Raw genomic sequence first — 24175 nt, forward strand, 5'->3', positions numbered from 1 at the left:
ATGCCCGGGCTTATTTGTATTTCGAATTTAGTTGACTCCAAGAGGTGGCTTTTATTTCCCAAGTCCAGGGCCTAAGCGGGTCTAGCCCTGGGGAAAGCCTTATGCTGTGAGGGTACTGCAGGACTTTTCCTCCCATACTCTCCGCGACTCCTACTCTTCGCGGGCTTGCATCTGCCCTGCTCAGGACCCCGCCAATCCTTCTGGGAAACGAAACTAAGCCACTCCAACGCTGTATGCTCCAGCCCTTTGGGTTTCCCTCCCGCCTTGTTCGGGCCCAAACGCAGGCGGGGAGGAGCGCGCGCAGGATGAGCCGTAGGCGGGCAGAGGGGTCAGCAGCTTAGCGGGTGGGCGGTGCGCACAAAGGGCCTCTTTCCCCCCGCTAGTCTACGCGCTGCTGGGGCGGAGGGGTGAGGCGGAAGACGCCGGCCGGGTGGGGCCAGTGGCGCGCTGACTGTAGTCTCTGTGCGTTCCGCAGGCGGGGAGTCCGCGCCGCAATACCGGGCAGCTGGCGATGATTACCTAGAGGCTGGCAGGGTGACACGCAGCCATGGAGCGCGAGCGGCCAGCAGCAGACAAGCCCCTGGAGAAGGCGCGGCGGCGGCGGCGGAGGCTGCGGCGCCGAAGGCGGGAGGGCCTGACGCGCGTGGTGCGCTCCAACCTGGTGCCGCCTGGCGCCGAAGAGCCTGCGATGGGCGCAGCTAAGGGTTCGCGGCACCTGGCTGACAACCGGCTCAAGACCACCAAGTATACGCTGCTGTCCTTCCTACCCAAAAACCTATTTGAGCAGTTCCATCGTCTGGCCAACGTGTACTTCGTCTTCATTGCGCTACTCAACTTCGTTCCAGCGGTGAACGCCTTCCAGCCCGGCCTGGCGCTGGCGCCTGTGCTCTTCATCCTGGCCGTCACAGCCTTCAAAGATTTGTGGGAGGACTACAGTCGCCACCGTTCGGACCACGAGATCAATCACTTGGGCTGCCTCGTATATAGCAGGTAAGGTGGTGGGCCCCTACAAGAACCCAGGGCTAGGCAGAAGTGAGCGGTCAGGACCAGGGCTGAGGTGTCTTGGAGAGCTGCTCCACTTCTTGTGGGGAGTACAAGGATCCCAGGACAGGACTGACGCTCTCTTGCCTTATGGGATTGTCACTTGGACCTCGTGTCTAAGCCAGAACAAAGGGCACCCTGAAGCTGAGAATCCTCATCCCCAACAGTTTTACTTTAGAAATAAAAAGGAGGGAAATGCTTCCTCAGGTATAATTGCCTAAAGTTCCTTCTGTGGCCCTTGACCAGGTCCTATAGGCCAAGATATGTAACAGCCAATACCAGAACATAAAGTTCATTCTGGATAATTTTCTCAGGTAAATCTGGAGACAGCAAAGTTAAACTACCTTCACGTTCAGATTAGAGACAACATAGAAACAGCGAGGTAGTAGCAGCAGCTCCATCCACTGAGTAAGCAGGAAGAAGGCCACTGAGCTGGGAATTGGTCCCATGTTTTAGGAACCCCAATTGCCAGATGGAAAGATTGCAGCTTTTGCAGACCCTGCCCACAGTCAGTACCTGGGTGTGTAGTTCTGTTGCCCTGCATCTTCCCCTCTCCCCTTCCTCAGAATGTCAGAGCCTTAGACTGGACCTGCCCAAGATGCCTGCTGCCACTGCCCCCTTTATGCCCTCACCCTAAGAGAGACACTGGATACAGATGGGTCTTGGATCTCTCAGGGACCATGCCAAGGCCCCACACTGAGGAAGCAGGTGGTTTTAGACTCCTACTAAAGCTCAATCCATCTTGCCCTCCTGTTTCACTTTTCTGGACTTCAGATGCAGAAATTGAGATGAACCTCCAAGTTGGAGGACATTAGCTGAGTTCTGCTTTCACATGAACAGGCTCTAACAAGACCTTTATACTCTTGGTGGCAGATTTTTCCCCTAAAAGATAAGGGACACGGTTGTCCCTGACTCTTAGGATCGCTCAGATGAAGACCACGTGTGCATGCATCTGCACTTGATTCCCTCTGTATTAAGGTTAAATAATTTGTCCAAAGTCAAATAGCTGTTATGTATGGGATTGGAATTTGACAGAAGTCTTCCTAATTGCAAAGCTTTCCTGCTATTCTTTGGCTTATATTTATCCCACTTATATAAGAATCACTTGAGAATCTTATTAAAAAATAAAATTCTCCAGCCTCCACGCCCAAAGTTTCTGACCCAACAAACCTGGGGTTGGGCTCAGGAATCTTGTGTTTGATTAGCATGGAGGTGATTCTTATGTATCAGTCCAGACTTTACTGACACTGCCCTGCTTCCTCTCAGTATTGCTCATTGGCCTTTCAGCAAGCAGAGTGCTGAGGAAAACTGTGGATTCCCTGACTCCTGCTTACCTGAACCTGCAGCAGAGGGCTAGGGATGCCCCTTACAGACACCTTCAGTGTCTCAGGAGTAAGGGCTCTTGTAGCTATACCTCTGCCCTCTGCACTGCAGTTTAGTGGGACTCGAAGGGCTTCGGTCTTTGAATATACCCCACTTCCTGCTATTACTGAATCTTTAGCTTCTGTGACTTCCTTTTCAGAAATAATCAGGCCTTGGAATATAGTTTGTGTTTAGTTGACAAAGTACTTTCCATCACTATATCATTTGATCTTAAAACAACCATGTGTTAGAGGGATTATTATTACCACTCATCTTTTGGATTAGAAAACGGAGGTTGGAACCCAAATCAGTCCTCTTGACTCAAGAGCGTAGGACTTTGCAGGATGTCATGGGATTCTGAAACATTCCTCTTCCTTGTGGATCACACTTGTTCCAGTCCAGCTCCCTTCTCCTTTGCCCCAGTGATAGATTTCTGAACATTCAGAACAGCCCTGAGATGGATATTTGGGGATGAAGATTCTTTCAAGAGTATAATTCTTTGGTGTTTTACTGGAGAAAGAACCATTTTCTGCTTGGAGGGTCTGTGGGTAGTTACTGTGGGGAGTGGGGGTGCTGATTTTGTGAAGAGAGCAGCTTAGCTCATGTTCAAGCCCTCTTCTTACCTACCTACCACAGCCGTTGTTGGCACTCTTTACTCACTCACCAGCCATCAGCAGGACAGTCATTCCAGTGACCTGTTTCTACTCAGAAGTCCCTAGGAAGCCAGGTCAAATTCCTCCAGACCTAGAAAGTTTGGGATAGGGTTTCCTGGACTGGGCTGTGACAGTGTGGATATCTGAGCCTTCTTGTCATGACTGTCCTCAACAGTGGAGAGCAGCTTGAGTGCTGATGACCTTCCAAGCTGGATGAAACTCAGCATCTCTCCCTGTCCACCGACTCAGGCCCAGGAGGGTACCTCTGAGCTGACTGTAGGGATCAATTGTTCCGTGGGGTGAGTTCCTCCACAGGGTGCAAGGCACTGGGAGGACTCCTCACCTAGGGTTGCAGAACAGTGTCAGGCGAGGCCTCCTGGAGTGGGATTGGTCCATGGCTAAGGAGACTAACAAGACTAAGGAGGATGTGATCAGGTGCAGGAGGGAGGGCAGGGGCTGCAGAAGAGGGAGCCTGGGGCAGGGGATCTCAAGGGTGTGACCAGGTCATAATATGTTGCATGGAGTTAAGGTGCTATTGGAGGCCCAAGACCTCCTGTCTCCTGTTCAGCCTTGGGGAGCTCTCAGTCAGCAGACATGTAAGCCAAGAAGCCTGGGAAGGCAAAGGAGTTCTTTTATGTTGGGCCGAAGTTTCTTCGAGGCCTTTGGTTACTGCCAAAAGTATTGGAAAGCACAGGGGAAAATGTCTGGGCCTATTATGTGACACGGAGGCCAACCGTTGTCAGTCATAATTACGCAGTTGACATGCAGGTATGTTAATTAGTGCACTATTAAACTTGATGTGTAAGAATGAGGTGTAGGTGTGTGAGGTGTGACTACTAGAATGGAGGAGGATTTCTCCCTAGCCAGCAGCCTAGAGAGAGTCAGTTATTGGTACCAGTATTCATATATTGTTGTGGTTGTTAGGTGACATCATGTTGGTTCTGACTCATAGCAACCCTGTGTACAATGGAACAAAACATTGCCTAGTCCTGTGCCATCCTCACAATCTTGGCTATGCTTGAGCCCATCACCACAGCTACTGTGGCAATCCATCTCATTGAGGGTCTTCTCATTTTACTGACCTCTACTTAACTAAGTATAATAGCCTTCTCTAAGGACTGGTTCTTTCTGCCAACATGACCAGAGTACATGCAATGAAGTCTGGCTGTTGTCATTTTTAAGGGGCATTCCAGTTGTACTTCTTCCAATGCAGATTTTTTTTTATTCTTATGGCTGTCCATTGATATTTTCAGTATTCTTTGCTATATGGTGTCTCTTAATAACGTGGTAATTGGACTCTCTCTCTATAAGAATCACCTGTTGTACATGTTAGAAAGCACAGCTTCCTGGGCCACCAGACAGTGGAACCAGAGTCTCTCTGGAGGTAGGGGTGAGATTGGGGTCTTATGTCACTAATGAGCCCAGAGATTCTTTCAGCAAGCCTCTGTTCCATGTCCAAACATATTTTATCTTTTCATGTAATTCTGACTGTATTTAGCAAAATACTTCAAAAACATGCTCAGCTGGGGTGGGTAGGAGAGATTGAGAGCAAGAGCGAGATCAAGAGAGAGCGAGAGATAGATATAGATAGATGTTGAGATTCACTTGGTGCTTTGGGTGAGGTAGGAGCAGAGTGTAGGGTACTGGGTAGGGAGCTGGCTAATTGATTTCCTTAGTGCCAGAGGATCCATGTGCTGAGACTCCTACCTCCCTCTGGGCGATGGATGGAAGACAAGGGCACTTGAGCCCAATCACATGCACAGCGCAGTGCACAGGCAGGTGGGGGACTAGATGATTGGTCTCAGGGTTCTCTGTCTGAGGCAGCCACACTCCTCTGGTTGAAGTCCATTAACTCCACTATTGAGTGTCCAGCTGGGACAAGGAAAGCCTGGCCAGGCTAAAGGGGCAGTGCTGGTTCTAGTCCAGGAAAGAAAATAGTATCAGAAGAAACTGTGAGAAAGCCAAAGAAGGTGTGTTCCTGGGAAGGGAATACTATTCAAGAAGGCAGAAGGAAGAACCAAAGAATACATTTATATTGAAACATATCCATTTATCCCTGAAAAAAAATAGGAGCAAATGGATAACATTGTAGCAAGATCAAACTGTGGCACCATGCTCTGAATGGCCTGAGGAGGTAGCTCTGTCTTGGATTTGAGTCCTGCCACTGAGGAGTCGGGGCCGACTCGATGGCAAATAACAACAACAACAACAACTGATGGCCGTGGGTTCCTTGACAAGTCACACCCCTTACCTGTCTTCCTCCATTCTGTAATTTGTAAAATGGTGGTGATAGGCCACAGTTCCACACATGTGTTCAGGCTCTGACCCCAAGGCCTTTGGCAAGTGGTGTTGCTCTTGTCCCCATGGGCCTTAGCTTTCATCTCTCTGCTCAAAACCCTGGTCTGGGTGTTGGTAGATACTTTTCTGTCTTTTTTTCCCCCCTGCACTTTCCATACATTTTATAATCACTCAATATGTTCTTATTGACAGCTTTTGTTTGTCTCTAGGATGATGTTTTAAACAGTAGTGTTTCTGAATGACCTGAAGTGACTTCTTTCCTGAGTCTTTTAGACTTTGTATTTGGATTTTAGTGTGTATCTAGGTGTCTTTCCATCATAATTTCAGAGAACGAATAGAGAGTGATGCTTATTTTGGACTTACCTTTACTTTTTGTCTCTTCCCTTTCATTTGATTCTTTTTTTTTTTCTTTTATTGTGATTTGGGTGAAAATTTACAAAGAAAATTCACTTTCCATACAGCAGTTCACATACACTTTGTCTCATGATACTGACCGCAGTTCACCACAATGCAACAACTCCCCTCCCACTTCCTCCCGACAGTCACCTCTTCCCTGTGTCCATCTCTCCATGCACCCCTGCCCCCTGACCTGTCTCCCTGTGCATAAACAGCCCTTCTTTCTCCCATGATTCTTCTCTCCAAGGAGTGTATTTACCTCAGGTAACTGGTCATCTCCTATGCCTGTCTTTTGCTTGGCTGGAAGCCACAGATATAGGTTCAATTCCAGACCTGAAGGGAAGCCAGGGGCCATAGTCTCGGTGGTTCCACCAGGCTCTATCAGACCAGCAAACCTAGTTCCACTTTTTTTTTTTTTTCCCAAAAGATTTTGAGTTTTGTTTCACATTTTTCTCCCTCTCTATCCAGGATTGCATACATAGATCCCCCTCCGAGTGGTTGACAGTGGTAGCCGGGTGCCGTCTAGTTCTTCTGGTCTCATAGTCAAATAGGCTGCGGATTGCATGGTGAAACAGTCACTAGGACTAATTCTTTACATGAATCTTTGGTTTCCTTCATTCTTCTTTGCTCTGGATGAGGAGAGACCCATCGTTGCATATAGATGGCTGCTTGCAAGTTTTTAAAATCCCAGTTGCTACTCGCCAAAGTAGGAGGTGGAACAATGTTTTGTGTAGTATGTTATGCCAGTTGAGCTTGATGTCCCCTGTGCCTATGGTCCTGAACCCAGAGGTTCAACTACTTGGTCCCTCCGGGTAGCTGGCTGTGACCAAGTGACTTGTCAGCTCTACTATATACCTGGGAATTCAGATTACACAAATACACTTATAGGACCATTGTGTACCAACCCTATACATGGATTTGGGTACACTCCTGATGCATAGACATACCTAATAGTTCAGCCTGTCCACCCATCTATCCACCCATATACCCATGTTTGTCTTCACTGACAACACTGTACTGCATGTGCAAAAGGGTTCATCTTTGTTGTCTGTACCTCCCATGTACCTCTCTGTCCTCCTCTTCCTCAGTGCCACCATTGATCACTCACATTTGGTACATTGCCCTTCTCTTCACCCGAATCAATGCTTATCTCTACCTATCTAACAGTGTTCCCTCCCCACCTCCCACGCCTGATAACCAACAAGATAAATTTCCTTCCATAGGTAAATTTTTCCTTGATTTTTACAATAACAGACTAATACAATATTTGTCCTTCTGTGATTGACTTATTTCACTCAGCATAATGTCTTCCAAGTTCATCCACGTTATGCAGTGTTTCTCAGATTATACATTATTCTTTAGGGTTGCATAGTATGCCATTGTATGTATGTAGCAAAGTTTGGTTATCCACTCCTCAGTTGATGGACACTTACATTGTTTCCATCTTTTGGCTACTGTAAATACTGCTGTGATGAACATGGGCGTGCATCTATCTGTTCTTGTCATGGCTCTCACTTCTTTAGGATATATACCTAGTAATGGGATGGCTGGGCCAAATGGTATTTCTAATTCCAACTTTTTAAGGAATAGCCATACTGCTTTCCACAATGGTTGTACCATTTTACAGTCCCACCAGCAGTGTATGAGAGTCCCAATCTCTCCACATCCTCACCAGCATTTGTTATTTTCTATCTTGTTGAACTTTGCTACTAGTGCTGTAGCAATATGGTATCTCATTGTTGTTTTGATTTGTATCTCTCTAATGGCTAATGATTGTGAGCATTTCTTCATATGTTTGTTGGCCACCTGAATATCCTCCTTGGTGAAGTGTCTATTCATGTCTTCTGCCCATTTTTCTATTGGATTATTTGTCTTTTTGTTATTGAGGTGTTGGAGTTTTCTATAAATTCTAGCGGTAAGTCTTTTGTCAGATATGTCATTGCCAAATGTTTTCTGTAGGTTCTCTTTTGACTCTTTTGCAGAAGTCTTTGGAAGCACATAAAAATTTAATTTTAGAAGGTCCCATTCATCTTGTTTCCCTTCTGCTGTTTGTTTATTTTGGGTTATACTTGATAGTCTATTTATGTCATATATTAGGGCCCCTAAATTTGCACCTAGTTTTTCCTTGAGGAACTTTATAGTTTTAGGTTTCACATGTAAGTCTTTGATTCATCTCTATTTAGTTTTTGTGTATGGTGTGAGGTACAGATCTTGTTTCATTTTTCTGCAAATGGATCTTCAGTTTTGCCAGCACAGTTTATTAAACAAACATTCTTTTTCCCATTTAATGGATTTCGGCCCTTTGTCAAAGATCAGCTGACCATAGGTCGATGGATCTATTTCTGGATTCTCAACTCTATTCCATTGGTCTTTGTGTCTGTCATTATACCAATAAAAGGCAGTTTTGAGTACTGTGGCTGTATAGCAGGTTTTGAGGTCCAGCAAAGTGAGATCTCCTACTTTGTTCTTCTTCAATAGTGCTTTGCTTATCTGGGGTCTCTTTCCTTTCCATATAAAGTTAGTGATTGGTTTTTCCATATCCTTAAAAAATGTTGATGGGATCTGGATTGGGATTGCATTGAATGTATAGATTGCTTTTGGTAGAACTGACATTTTCACAATGTTCAATCTTCCTATCCATGGGCATGGGATGTTCTTCCATTTATGCAGATCTCTTATGGTTTTTTGAATTAGTCTTTTATACTTTTCTTTGTAAAGGCCTTTTGTGTCCCTTGTAAGATTTATTCCCAAGTATTTTAATTTTTTGGTAGCTATTGTAATTCGTATTGATTTCCTTATTTCTTTTTCAGCAATCTCTCTGCTAGTGTAGCAGAATCCAGCTGATTTTTTGATGTTGATCTTGTATCCTGCCACGATGCTAAATCTCTCAATTAGTTCCAGTAGATTTGTGACTGAGTCTCTTGGGTTTTCTAGGTAGAGGATCATATCATCAGCAAATAGTTTGACTTCTTCCTTATCAATTTGGATGCCTTTGATTTTCCTCTCTTGCCTTATGGCCCTGGCTAGGGCTTCCAGTACAGTGTTGAATAGAAGTGGTAACAGTGGGCATCCTTGTCTGGTTCCTGTTCTCAAGAGGAATGGTTTCAGTCTGTCTCCATTGAGTATAATGGTGGCTGTTGGTTTTGCATAGATGCCCTTTATTATGCTGAGGAATGTCCCTTCTATTCCTATTTTGCTGAGAGTTTTGATCAGGAATGGATGTTGGAATTTGTCAAATGCTCTTTCTGCATCAATTGATATGATCATATGGTTCTTCTCCTTTGTTTTATTTATGTGGTGGATGATGTTGCTTGTTTTTTCTAATGTTGAACCATCCCTGCATACCTGATATAAACCCCACTTAGTCATAATGAATGATTTTCTCAATATGTTGTTGGAGTCTATTGGCTAGGATTTTGTTGAAGATTTTTGCGTCTATATTCATGAGTGATACTGGTCTGTAGTTTTCCTTTTGAGTGATATCTTTGCCTGGTTTTGGTATCAGGGTTATGCTTGCTTCATAAAATGAGTTAGGGAGGATTCCATCGTTTTCTATGTTTTGCAATAGTTTGAGTAGGATTGGTATCAGTTCTTCTCTGAATGTTTGGTAGAATTCTCCGGTAAAACCATCTGGGCCAAGAGTTATTTTGTTCTTAATTTTTTGATGACCTGTTCAGTTTCTTCTTTTATTATGGATCTGTTCAACTTTTCCACATCAGTCTGTGTTAGTTTAGGTAAGTGGTGGGTTTCTAGAAATATGCCCATTTCTTCCAGATTTTCAAGTTTGTTGGAGTACAGTTCTTCATTGTATGCTGATATTATCTTTTTTATTTCAGTTGGTTGTGTTGTGATGTCACCCATTTTGTTTCTTATTAGTGTTATTTGTCTTCTCTTCCTCTTTTCCTTTGTTAAATTTGCCAGTGGTTTGTCAATTTTATTGATCTTTTCAAAAAACCAGCTTCTGGCCTTATTGATTTTTTTCTTTTGCTCTTTTATTTTCTGTTTCATTGATTTCTGCTTGCATCTTTATTATTTCCTTTTTCTGGTGAGTGTGGGCTTTTCTTGCTGTTCTCTTTCTAATTGTTGGAGATGTTGGTTTAAAGTGTTGATTTTGGCTCTTCTTTTTGGATGTGTGCATTTATTGTTATAAATTGGCCTCTAATCACTGCTTTGGCTGTGTCCCAATGGTTTTGGTATGTTGTGTTTTCATTCTCATTTCATTTAAGGAATTTTTGAATTTCAATTTTTATTTTTTCTCTTACCCAGTCTTTCTCAAGGAGGGTGTTGTTCAGTTTCAATGTGTTTACTCTTTTTCTATCGATCATCCTATTATTGATTTCTAATTTGATAGCATTATGATCTGAAAATATGGTTTGCAGTATTTTAGTGTTTTTAAATTTATTAAGGCTTGCATTTTGGCCTACCATGTAGTCTATCATGGAAAATGTTCCAAGTGCACTGGAAAAGAATGTATATTGTACTGTTGTTTCTTGAAGTTCTCTGTAGATGTCTATGAGGTCAATTTGGTGGATTGTATTGTTTAACTCTTCTGCATCTTTGTTGGGTTTCTTTCCAGTTTTTCTATCTTTCATTGAAAGTGGTGTATTAAAGTCTTCCACTATGACTGTGGGGTCATCTATTTGGATTTTCAACTCTTAAATTCTAATTTATGTATTTTGGGGCTCTTTCATTGGGTCCATAAATATTTATTATGGTTATATCTTCATGTTCAATTGATCCTTTAATCATTATATAATGTCCTTCCTTGTCTCGTATGGTGGTTTTTGTCTTAAAGTCAATTTGATCAGAAATTAATATTGCCAGTCCTGCAATTTGCTTGATATATTTTTTCCAAACTTTTATTTTTGGTCTATTTTTGTCTTTGTCTCTAACATGTGCCTCTTGTAGGTAGCATATTGATGGGTTTTGTTTTCTTTTCCAATCTGCAACTCTCCATCTCTTGAATTTAATCCATTAACATTCAGTGTAATTATTGACAAGTATGAATTGGTTGCTGTCATTTTGTCATGTGTTTTTATCATGATGTCCCTGGTTTCTTTGTTCCATATTATTTTCTGTGCTGAGCTCATTATGATTATGAATCGTGTTATCATTACCTTTGTTGCTGTTGTTTTAGTATTTGCTGAATATTTGTGTTTGTCTTCTTTTTTATTGTAATGTGAAGGTTTATCATTTTTCTTTGAGGTTACCCTGTGATTTATAATATTCTCCCCGAGATTAGAACAGTCCATTCTATCTTGCAACTCTCTTGACTTCCTTACCATTTAGAAGTTCTGTAACTACACAGTCTTTTCACTCTTTTTGTTTGTCATTGTCCTCATTTGCCAATGGGTGTCTCTGGTTACCTGTTTACAGTCTTCTCGGCTTATTTTACTTTGGATATGTCCATAACTGTGGTTTCTGTGTTATTTCATCTTGTGTATTAATGGTCGGTTGTTATTTAGTATTTTTGGTTCTCTGTACAAAGGACTCCCTTTGGTATCTCTTTTAAGGTTGGTCTGGTTTCAACAAATTCCCTTAGTTTCTGCTTATCTGCAAATCTCCTAATTTCACCATCATATTTGAGGGACGGCTTTGCCAGGTATATAATTCTTGGTTGAAAAATTTTCTCTTTCAGGATTTTGTATATACCATCCCATTGCGTTCTTGCTTGCATGGTTTCTGCTGAGAAATCAGAGCTTATTCTTACTGGTTGTCTTTTGTAAGTAAGTTTTTGTTTTTCCTGTACTGCTTTCAGGATTCTTTCTTTGTCTTTGGTTTTGATGAGTTTGATTATGATATGCCTTGGTTATTTTCTTTTGGGGTCTATCCTGTTTGGGGTCTGTTGGACTTCCTGAATGGATATATTTTCATTTTTCATCATATCAGGGAAGTTCTCCAACAAATCTTGGACAATTTTCTCAGTGGTTTTATTATCCTCTTCCTGTTCTGGGATTCCAATAACATGTAGGTTATTCCTTTTAATGATATCCAACATGAACCTTAGGCTTTCTTCATTTTGTTTTGATCTTTTCTCTGATTGATTCCTCTCCAAAGAAGCATTCAGGTATTTGTCTTCAATCTCATTAATTCTGTCTTCCTTTGCATCAGTTCTGCTCCTTTGCCCTTCCAATGTGTTATTTATTTCTGATGATTTAGTATTAATCTTCTGGATTTCTATCTGTAGATTTAGAATCATTTCTAATTTTTCATTTTGTTCTTATATTTTTTTCCAAAATTCTTCTAGGTTTTTATCTGTGTTTTCCTTGGTCTGTCTCTCAATTCTTTGAAGAAGGAATTCCAGTTTCCCTGGAATCTGGGAGAATAAATATAATGCTTTTGAATTCCTTATCAGAGAGTTCCAATGCTGCTTCTTCCTCAGGGATATGTTCTGGGTCTGTATCCTCCTCCCTTGTTTCTATCACTTTGTGTTGCTTCTTCATGTGGATCCTAATGGTCTGTTGTCTCTGAGACATTGTGGCATTATTGTATTTAGATCTCTGTTAACTTTTTGTGAAGAGCAGCCAAGGGTGATTCAGGCTCTTCTTGGTGGTTGTTTATCATTGGCCCATTAGTGGAGAAGGAAGTGATGGCTCTCACTCAGTAAGTGAAGCTTTGGGAGGTATGAGTGTAGTTGTGTTGTATGGGGACTGTTGCTGTCTTCCACTACATTAGACAAAAATAACAATTGAATAACCATCAAAAAGTACAAGCAAATGTACAAAAATACATCCTGTAATCACACTGTAACTGAAAAAAGAAAAAAGGGAAAAAGAAAAAAAAAACTGAAATATCTGAGGAGAGGGCAATAAGAGAAAAAAGGTAGAGAAAGAGAATAATGAAGAAAAAAGTGGGAAAAATGCAAAAAGGGAAACAAAGAACAGGGTTAACTACAAGAAAGAAAAATAAATAAAAAATTGCAACCAGGAACAGCGAAAATAAAAAAAGCTGAAAAGTGGAACCTTGTAGGGGAAGAATAAAGAATAATAGTAAAAAGCATAAAAGTAATGATAATAATAGTAGTTTTAAAAGAGACAAAAACAAACAAAAAAAAAAAAAAAAAAAAAAACATGGCGGCAGGGCAGGACAGGGCACCCAGGGTCATTCCAAGCACACAGGCTGGGATGGAATTCCTGCCACACCAGAAATTAGGTGGGAGTAAGGGATGACCGCACCTCCATTCACCGAGAGGGTATAGGGCATAAGAGTAACAAGGGGTATATCGCATGTTTCCAGTTGTCTGTGTCTGGAATACCCTTGGGGTACTGGCAAGTGGAGCCTGTTCTTAAGTCCCTGGAATCTGGGAGAATGCTGTTGCTTTAAATATCCAAAATGGTCAAGCCACTTGTAAACATTCAAATTGGCTGTGCCCTCTGGACAGACAAAAGTCCACAGCTCAGCCCGCCTTCCTCTTCACTGCTCCCCCTTTTATTCCCCAGCCACCGGAGAAGTCCTCTGTGCAGTGCCTGGCTAGCAGGGCTGATTTTTAGGTTAATTCTTGTCCTACCACCATTGGCAATATCCAAGCTGTCTGTGCTATAGGATTGCTGCCAGACCGCAGCTCCGTGTATCTCCTTTTTTGGTGTTTTCATTTAAATTCTCTGCTAGTTGCAGTTTAGTCCACTTCTATATCCTTCCTTTCCAGGCTCAGGGGTCCAGGATTATCTTCTGTATCTATGTTAATTGGTTTCCCTTTTCTTTGTTGAAGAGGATCTGTGCAGTCTTTCTGCCTATTCCACCATTTTATTGGAACGCCTGAGGCCTCTTTTTTTTTTAAAGAATATTTTTTTTACTATAGAAAATTTCAAATATATTAAGAAATAGCCATATAATGGGCCTCTATGTTACCATCATGCAGTTCCAACGTTTAATAACTCATGACCAACATTGTTTTAACTCTTTGCTTAGGTATTCCTTCCTCCCATGTTATTTTGGAGCAGATCTCAAACTTCATGACATTTATCTCTATTTCAATATTTATCTGTTAAAAAACATTATTTTCTTTAAATCCAAGCTACAGTATCTTTATTGTACATAAAAATTAGCATCTGTTTCTTAAATTAAGTATCTAGTTTGTGTTCATATTTTGAATTGTCTCATGGAAAGTCCTGTTTCTTTTTTCAATTTGCATGTTTGAATTATGATCCATGATAGGTTTCTCCATTGCTATCTCCTTTAATCTATTGATTTCCCCTTCTAGACCCCCCCCCCCTCTTTTTTATGTTTTTTCCCTTGCAATTTATTTTAAAGAAACTGGGTTACTTATGCAGTAGAATTTCTTTTCTACTTTCTGAATATTTCTGATGGCTTCTCTGTGTATCATATAATGTGTTACAGCATTCTCATCATGTGTATATTGGTATATTTGATGGTATCTAATAAGTCTCTGAGATTCTGTTTAGATTTTTAAATTACTCTTTCTGTTTCTCACATAAGATAATCTTAATTGACCTGTCGTCAAGTTAGCTAATTCTTTATTCTGCCAGTTCATTCTGGTCTTAGACATTGTGGTGGTTAAGTTTGTGTGCCAACTTGGCTGGGCCTGGTTGAGTAACTGGGCAGCTGAATGTAGTTATTCTCTATGGTGAGATTGGTAATTAACTCTATGGGGGAATCTATTGGAGCAGCTGAGTAGCTGCTTTAGGTATGAGGTCTGCTTCCCATATGTAAGAAGCAACTTTGAATGATTTTTAGCTTATGGCATGCTTGAACTCTGCATGTAGCTGTGTCATTGTTCAGCAGCCTGCTATGCCCTGCTGACCTTGGGACTTCCAAGAGACTTGAATTAATGGCCTGCTGTATGGTTTGTTAACATCAGGACTGTGCCTTTTTGTTTGTCAAACTTGGGTTTGTCAGCCTCAGCAGCCAGCAGCTGAGTGAAGAAAAGCCTCCAGCTTCAGTGGGCCGGAAGCAGAGCTGCAACCCAAGATTGAGGGACTTTCACCCAGCCCCTAGAGCCTGGCACTTTGAACTTGGACTTAAATCCTCCAAATTGTAAGAATAAACTCCTGTTTGTGAAAGCCATCCCATTTGTGGTATATTCTTGTCAGAGCAGCACTAGGTAACCAGAACAGACCTTTTAGAAAAATTTTCATTTTAGTTACTGTACTTTTTAACTCTAGAATTTCTATATGGTTCTATTTTATAACTTCTGTTTTTTATTGATATATTTATCTGGTAGGACATGATTATTGAGCTTTATTTCTTTAAACTTGGTTTCCCTTATGTCATTGAACATACTTTAATAACTGATTTAATGTCTTTGTCTAGTAATTCCAAAATCTGGCCTTCTCAGGGTCAGTTTTTATTGATTACTTTTGTACCTGTGTATGGCCAATACTTTTCTTTTCTTTGTATGTCTCATAATTTTGGACATTTTAGATCATATAATATGAAAACTCTGGAAATTACATCTCTCTCTCCCCATAGCTTGTTTTTGTTGCTGGTTTTTGTTTGTTTGTTATTGATACTTGTTTAGTGACTTCCTGTACTAATTCTGTAAAGTCTTTATTCCCTGTAGTATGTGGCCACCAAAGTCTCTGCTCAATTAGCTTCAAAAAAACAAAACAAAAAACTCACCACTGTGGAGTTGGATCCGACTCATAGTGACCCCTCCTTGGTTTCTGAGGCAGTATCACTATGGAGGTAGATTGCCCAACCTTCCTTCCGAGGATTGGTTGGTGGGTTTGGACCGCCATCCTTCTGGTTAGTAGTCAAATGCCTTAGGCACTGTGCCACCAGAGCTCAACTAATGATTTATCAGAGATTTTCTTGAATACCTCAAAATGATATTTCTTCCACCTTTTACTTAAGGTCTATGTGTCTGTTGAGAGGTTCTTTTATTAGTCCAGTAGATGACAGCTCTACCTTAACTTTCATTTTGTGCTTATGCAGGCCCTCAGGCTCTTTCTTGGACAAACACACAGCCTTGAACACGTGCTCAGCCTTCTAAATCCCCAAGAACTTGTCAGACTTTTCAGAGACCCCTGTGGACATCTTGCTTTCCAGATTTCATTTTAAGCATTTTTTTCTTCTATTTTTTTTCTTGTTTTGTTTTTTGGTCAGGCTCTTCTTTTTTCCACCTGGTATTGCAGTCTCAGGAAGTTGCAATGGTAAACAATTGATGCTGAATGTTTCCAATACATGCCCTGGGAATAAGACTTCTTCAGAGTGAGCTCTGTGTCAGGTCCTGTAATGACAGTGCTCTGGGGGTGGGACTTTTTGAGGAATTTCAAACCCCATTGCCCCTTCTGGTAGCTGTACTTCTGCTGGCTTTCACAGCTGTCTTGATTGTGAGACTGCTGGCTTTCAAGACTAGGTAGATAAGTATGGGAGTAGATGAAGTTACAATGCTACAAACCCTATTTTTCTCACTGAGGTTCAGCACATTTTCTTGAATAAACTGTTGTCAGATAGTTGAAAGCTTTGCTTAATATCCAGAGTTATAGAAAAGTTTATTTAGAAATTTTACCAGTATTTCTTTTTTGCCTTTTTGGAGGGGTGAATTTCTCTGTGTCCTTATTTCACCATTCTGGCAGTTATACCTCTTGGTCAGTTGCTGTATAGAAATAATGTCTTTTGGTTTGGGTTTGTCTGATGTATCTTGTAATTGGATTGACAACTTTTTTTAATTTTTAATTTTTTTTTAATTTTTAATGTTTGGTAGGAAGACCAGAGAAGTGATGTTTTCTTAGAACATGTTATTATGGGGTACATAATGTTAATATGTTTTATAACTGATGATAATAACTTGGGTCACTTATTTATAACAGTGTCAGTTGGGTTTCTCCATTGTAACATTATCATTTTCCCCTTTGTAATTAATGAATATCTTAGGGGAGATACGTTGAGACTATGTAAGTAACTTGTTTCTTCTCAAACTTTTGTCTGCTAGTGTTAGCATCTATTTTGGTTCTTTAGTGCTCTAACAGAAAATACCTCAAGTGGATGACTTTAAACAATCAGGGATTTATTCTCTTACAGTTTTGGAGGCTAGGAAACTGGGTTCAAAATATCAAGCTCTAGGAGCTAGGTCAAGGCCCCTTGACCTTGGGCTTTAGTTTTGCCTTTTGCTCCCAACCCACTGGAACTTCAGGCTTCTCTTAACTCAGACAGCTGCTAACTGCTGAGGCTGACAAACCCAAGGTTGACAGATAAAAATGTCACAGTCCCAAATTAAAAATAGTCCCTCGATCAGCAGACAACATAGCAGGTTGCTGAATGAAGACTTAGCTACCTACAGGGTCCAAGTGTGCCAGAAAGCTCAGAGACCTTTCAGGAAGCTGTCATCTTATATACTGGAAGCAGACCACATCCTCAAGGCAGCTACTCAGCTTCTCCTGTAGATTCTACCATAGAGTTGATAACCAGTGTCATTATGGGGAATAACTACATACAGCTTCCCAGCCACTCAAAAGTATCCCTGGTGAATCTTTTGCTTCAGTAATGATTGCTTTGATGTTCTAATGGGAATTTTCTATTTCCCTCATTCCTTGTGTATTAATGTAAGGAAGAGGTACCCTTCTTCCTCATTTTTTAATTTATTAATTAAATTATTTACTTATAGAAGTATGGACTAATGGTATTTATTTTATTCTGTGGAATAATTCAGAATGATGGTAATTTATTTTGTTATTTATGTGGTTCTATTGTTGGCCATTGGGGTCTCTTTTAAGGTGTCCCCCATGTCACTTTAGCAAGCTACTATCCTTTCCTGAGCTTTTTCTCCCTTTCTTACTCTATAAGATGTTCCAGGCTCATCTTGTATTTGTCCTGCCCCAGCTTGGCAATCAAGAACTTCTAGGAGCTAATTAGCTGTTTTTAAAAGAATATTATTATGAATTTATGGATTAAAATATAATTGATTGGTTTTAGTACATTGAACTATAATTGATGTTCTTAGACTGAAGTTGACAATCAAGTTGGTTTGTAACTCCTCTGACATTCCCATCAATCATTCCCTCTAGTCCATATCCCAGGCTCATCTTAATCATTTCTGCCTCACATTGGAACCAAAAGAAGCTTTTTTTGTAAAAGTAATTGTATTATTTTTAACACAATTCTTTTGTAGCTTTCAGCAGCTTCTGAATGTACTTTTGGCAAGTTATCCCTACAGTGACCTAGCTTGGTTCTTATCTGATGATCATTCATTATGGTCATCATCAGCTCTGCAGATTCCAGCTTTCTGGAAAGGGGCAAGTGATCCCATTTGGGTGGCACTACTGCCTCCAGGCATGTTTGCTAATATTTAGTCACCACAGTGACTGCCAGTGTTTCTGGCATTGATGGCCATGGGCTGGGTTGCAATAGGGTCTGTTATGCCCTTGCTTGCTCTGGACAGTCCCACACAATAAAGAACTGCCCTGTCCAAATGACTATCTGGCTCCTATTAGAAAACACTATTAGAAAACTATTCTAAAGGCAAAGTTCATCTACATTTCTGGATCCATGGGAGGATTAAGAGTTGACTCTATGATGGTTAAGGAACTCTGGTGGCACAGTGCCTAAGGCGTTTGACTGCTAATCAGAAAGTTAATGATTCAAACCCACCAGCTGCTCCAGGGAAGGAAGATGGGGCAATCTACTTCTACAAAGATTTACTGCTTTGGAAAACCAATAAGGATTACTGTGAGTCAGAATCCATTTGATGACAGTGTTTTTTTTTTTTTTTTTAATGTGATGGTTAAGCTTGTTGAATTCCTGGAAGAGGGGAGCCCCATGTACTTATTTGTACAAGACATGGCTTACTATATATAGCGCGTTGAAAGAACTCACTTGAAAAATGAAGAGGCTATTTTAATTTCTTCTCTTTTAGAATCTTGGCGTGGCAGCATTTACTTGCTTTGCATTCTTCCAGAGTAGAGTTAATATACATTGCCATTTAATGCCTACTGGTCGTTTTTCCCTATGGATACTATATTTTAAATACTTTGCCCCCCCCCCCCGAAGCTATCCTTATTGTTGTCGTCGTTATGTGCCCTCGAGTCGGACCTGACTCATAGCGACCCTTCCTTCGGTTTCTGAGGAGGTATCGCTATGGAAGTAGATTGTCCAACCTTCCCTCCGAGGAGTGGCTGGTGGTAACTAATTATTTTGCCTACTTTTAATTAGTCAAAGACATTTCAAAGCCCCAGTCAGTGATGTCAAATGCTTGCTAGCAATGAAATGCTGGACAGACTGCTGTTCTCTCTCAGCCCAGTTTCCCCATGGACATGCCAGAGAGGAGAGCATCTCTGGGCTGACTAATTGAGTAAAATGAAGCAATGCCTATAGGGAAGAGTGCAGGGCTAGGGTAGACTTGTATGAAAGGCTACCTGCAACTCATTATTAGTACTGCTATTATGATTAGTATTAATAATAATACGAGAATTGTAGGACTACTATTCCCCCACCCCCTCCATCTCCTCTGACCTCTACCCAAGCCCCAGGAGCACACTATGGAAGAAATCCTATACAGGGCAAGAGCCTTATCACAGGTGCATTCAGAGGGAGGGAACTGAAAGAGCAAAGGCAGGCAATGGAGGCAAAGCAGGAAGGTAGACAGAGAGGCCACGAGTGTGTGCAAGACGCAGAGTTAACTCTGTCCACTGAGATCTTGTATCACAATGTTCATTAACACTGTTACCTCACTGAAGTAGATGAAATTCCACCAAAGCACAGGGATTTATTTATCATTTATCTCAAGTAAATGAACATTTATTTGCAAAGCATTTTGAGATATTGAAAATAGATTGTGAATCCTCATTGCTAATGTTTGGACCTCCTAGAAATCCTAAGGCATTTGACTACTAACCAGAAGGCTATTGATTCAAACCCACTAGCCACTCCTCAGAAGGAAGATTGGTCAACCTACTTCCGAAGTGATACCGCCTCGGAAACCCAAGGGAGGGTTCTCTATGAGTTGGATTTGACTCAATGGCAGTGAGTTAGAAAAATCCAGGGATACCCTAGATTTGATCTGGTATATTCCTAAAGGAGTAGGGGGAAATGGTAAGGTTGAGAGGAATGCATATTATAAATCCAAAGGGATTTGGTAATGTTTTTCTTTGTTTTAAAAACAGAACAAAATGAGTTTGATTCATTCCCTATTTAGTGGTGTCTTTGAAGTTCTCATTTTTCCTTATCAACAATTGTAAAAATAAAAGTCTTTTGATATTTTTAAAGGATACTAAACACATATCAGCATTAAGGGGCTTCCTCACAGAGATGTGTAGTGTGAGACTTCTCACAAAGTGCTTCCTAGATACTTAGGAGACTTGTGATTTTAGAATTGTAAGGGACTTCAAAGTCAGTTTTGGAATGTGCTTTATTGTATTTCAGCATCACTTTTGACTCTTTCGGGAATTGTAAGATTTTCTAAAGGACCAAGGGCGTGAACAGACACAGAGGGGCAGAATGGACTGTGTCTGACTTCACAGGGCTGCCCTTCCAAAGGTCTGCAGAGCCCCTTGGAGTCTCACTCCCATCAGTATCTGCCTGCTTCTCTTTTTTCCACTTCTTCCCCCAAAAGAACCCAGCCAAAGACAGGATAATGAGACAAAACAGACCTAAGTTGTCACCTCATGTGTGAAGATGGCCATGATGAGGAAAGTGGATGGATTTTGTATCTGGAACAGATACTACTTACAATTTGAAGAATTTGAAAACACTTGATTACTCTTTTATCCTGCTCTCTTATATACTTCTAATAATAGTTCAGGGGAAAGGAAAAAAAAAACAAAAAACATAGTTCAAGCTAGTTAAATGTTTGTTCCAAGGTCTGTCTCTGGTTAAATATACCCCTTCTGTGCTCATGATATGTTCAGAAAGTGCCAGCATGAATCTGAGGGTAGACATGGCAGATATTTAAGTGACCTCAACCCCTCTGTAACTCTGCATGGCTTCTTTCTCCTCAGCCCTAGGCATGATCCCCATATCAAGCTGCCAGACTTGGCCCAAGTGCTGAGAGAGTCACTGGTGGCTGGTTGGAGGGTGGTGTGAGGACTAGGATGAGGTAGGTATGGGAAGCTCCCAGGCCCCAGGTAACTGCTGCCCTCGGGCCTACCTGTTATCCTCTGAGGACCATGTCCCCTGTCTTTGTCCATTCTTGGGCCTGAGACATCTCTGAGGTATACAAAGATGTACCTTTCCCTTTGTGGTTGGCCAAATTGGAAAAATTGGAAGTCATTGCTGTTCCAGCTATGAAATACATCCACTTTCCTCATCTCAATAAACTCCAATGTACAGTACCTTAGGAAATCCATTGCCTTGGCAAATTTACAGAAATCTGAGGGAAAAAGACAATTCAGGAAGAAAGCAAGTTGTCAGGAGGTGGTTTCTCTGGGAGGCCTTCTCTTTAATTTTCTCTCAGGACAAGCCATGTTTAAACATGAATCAAAGTGATTTTTCAGAATGTCTCATGTATACATACAAAGGCCACAGACATTTACCTTCCTTGAACAGTCTCAAGATAACATGATATTTATTTTCTGGAAAAAAGAATATTGTAGTTAAATGGCACAATATTTCCTTACAGACATTTTGTTGCTCATGACTGGTTGGTAAAATACCAGGAAGAAACATTTCAGATTATGTCATTATTTCATGTCCCTTCTTTCTTAATTCATATCATCACACCATACTTCAGTTGAACAAAATGTGTGGGATTTTCTATTCCTGGTACTTAGTTGGCATGGTGACTGGCATTGTAATATTTTCCATTTATAGTTTTGTTTTGTTTGGGTGGGAAGGAGTACCATTGCTTTAAAGTAGAATGGAAAGTTTGATTCATTAAATCAAAAGGTAGTTGTTCCACTGCAGGCTTTGACATTGTGCTGAGTATGCTGTGTACTGGAACTCCATACTGTATAGGATGTGGAACTGCAGTCTTGTATAGGTGACCCAGTCAGTGGACAGAGTTAACTCTGTGTCTTGCACACACTTGTGGCCTCTCTGTCCACCTTCCTGCTTTGCTTTCATTGCCTGCCTTTGCTCTTTCAATTCCCTCCCTCTGAATGCACCTGTGATAGGGCTCTTGCCTGTATAGGATTTCTTCCATAGTGTGCTCCTGGGGCTTGGGAAGGGGGCAGAGGAGAGGGAGGGGGTGGGGGAACAGTAGTCCTGCAATTCTTGTCTCCATTCTGTCCCCACTACTGTGTTCAGTGACAGTTTATGTCAGTTAGTTTCACTTCACATCTCTAGGCGCCCCCTTGGGCTTCCCTACCTCCCTTGTGTGACTCATTACCCCTTTGCACTCTTCAGCTTGTGCCAGCTCCTCACCATCATCAGAGCTGCCTTCTTCAATTTATAAAATATATTAAGTCTTTTTATTCTTTGAATCCTTCTTTTTTGACCTCCTTCCAGTGAGTCTGGATTTTGGCCCCACATTAGGCGGGAGCCCTGGATCTCTGCACACTGGATCCTGGAGCACTGATTTCCACTGCTGTGCATGTTCCTGTGATCCTCACCTCAACTCATCCCCAGCCCTTCTCCCCAGGGCCCTTTCTGTCCCACTCCCAGTGCTAGTGCCTTTGCTACATACACACACACACACACACACACACGCACCACTCTGGCTTTGACCTTAGGCAATGTGTCTTCTCCTGGCTTACTGGAGCTACTTCTGGGAGCAGACAGTCTCTTTATTCCTTTGGATGCTGCAGTAGAGCAGGGACCCAGCATCTCTTATAAATAAACTGTGAATGAATGGACTACTCTTTTTCACATCTGAATTATGGTACAGTGAACCCCAAAGATGTCTGTATCTTACTCCCTGAAAACTGTGAACGTGCTGCCTTACATGGCCAAAGGGAACTAAAGTTGCTAATCAGCCTATGTTCAGTTTGAGAAATGATCCTGGATTATCCAGTGAGCACACACCAATAACATGCATCCTTAGAAGCAGAGGAAGAAAAAGGAGTAAGAGAGTCACAGTGTAGGAAAGACTCAGCCCACTGTTTTTGGCTTTGAAGATGGAGGAAGGGACCATGAGCAAGGAACGGAAGCAGCCTCTCAAATTGGAAAATGTTAAGGAAATAGTTTCTCTCCTAGAGCCTACAGAAGACATCAGCCTTGCCTATGGCTATACCTTGATTTTAGCTCAGTAAACCTTATTTTGGACTTCTATCCTCCAGAATTTTATAAGGCAATGTGTCTGTGCTATTTTTAAGATACTAAGAAGGAGCAGGGAGCTCTGGTAGCATAGTGGCTAAGACACTTGCCTGCTAACCAGACGGCTGGCGGTTCAAACCCACCAGCCACTCCTCGGAAGGAAGGTTGGGCAATCCTACTTCCGTAGTGATACTGCCTTGGAAACCCAAGGAGCAGTCGCTATGAGTCGGGGCCGACTCGACGGCACATAACAACAGCAACAACAACAACAACAAGAAGGAGCAATGGTTAAGCTACTAACGAAAAAGTTGGCTGTTCTAACCTACCCAGCTGCTATATAGGAGCCAGGTCTTTACCTGGCGGTTTGCTCCTATCAAGATTATAGCTAAGAAAAATCTAGGGGGCATTTCTGCTCTGTCACCTGGTATTGCTATGAGTCTAAATTGACTTAACAGCCCACAGCAGCAGCAAGACACTAAGTGTGGTCATTTGTTACAGCAGCAATAGGGAATTCATACATCCAGTGTTCATGGGAGAGTCTAACAAACAGATACTGAATTCTTGAACTTTAGCTTGTTTTTTTTCTGTGTTAATTTTGATTTAGGTCAATTTAATTGAAAACTGCTGCAATCATTTGAATTGTTATTAACTGCTGTTGAGTTGACTCCTACTCATGGCAACCTTACGTAAAGCAGAACAAAATGTTGCCTAGTCCTGTGTCACTCTCATGATTACTAGCAAGTTTGAGGCCCTTATAGCTATTGTGTCAATCTGTGACCTCTTTGGCCTCTACTTCACCAATTGTAATGTCTTCCTCTAGTGATTGATCTCTCCTGATGAAAGTCATTTGAATTATCTGAGAGTAAATGGAATAGCTCCAAGGACCTAGTGAACTCAGGAAGACATGATACGGTGGAGTTTGTTTTTGTTTTATTCAGTTGAAATTATTAATAATAAAACATCATGGCATTTCTCTAGCTTTATATGCTTCTAGAAATGTTATAAACTTTCATAGTATAAAGGATATGAGGTACTTTTAAGTTCTTTGTCTGAGGAAATTGTAGTGCAGAGAGAGAGAGATCTTGACTCAGAGCTTAGAGCTGGGGGAACAGGACAGGTGACCCTGGGGTTCTGGAGACTTAGTTTGTGACACCAAGGGCCACCAGCTCACTGCCTGCTGTATGCTACCTAGCCCAAGCAGCCTGTCTTCTTTTGATCTTGGACATGCATATAGATAGGACCAAGCAGTTTAAATGTTCTGGCCTTTGAGAACTTGTCTCAAACCATGTGGTCATCCTGACCAATGTCAGGACCCAGAACTTACCAAGGATAAGTTG

The 24175-nt window shown here is 41.5% G+C and overlaps 1 protein-coding gene across 1 annotated transcript in view; it reads left to right on the top strand.

Moving 5' to 3' along the window:
• The first annotated feature begins 547 nt into the window (after window positions 1-547).
• ATP10A (ATPase phospholipid transporting 10A (putative)) overlaps window positions 548-24175 on the top strand; it is a 352646-nt gene continuing 329018 nt past the window's right edge. The window contains exon 1 of the mRNA XM_007945983.1: window positions 548-990. Coding sequence (XP_007944174.1) covers window positions 548-990 — 443 coding nt within the window. The remainder of the gene's footprint in view (window positions 991-24175) is intronic.

Source organism: Orycteropus afer, unplaced genomic scaffold (assembly GCF_000298275.1).
Source record: "Orycteropus afer afer isolate SDZICR_OR568_19922 unplaced genomic scaffold, OryAfe1.0 scaffold00146, whole genome shotgun sequence".
Taxonomy (NCBI): Eukaryota; Metazoa; Chordata; class Mammalia; order Tubulidentata; family Orycteropodidae; genus Orycteropus; species Orycteropus afer.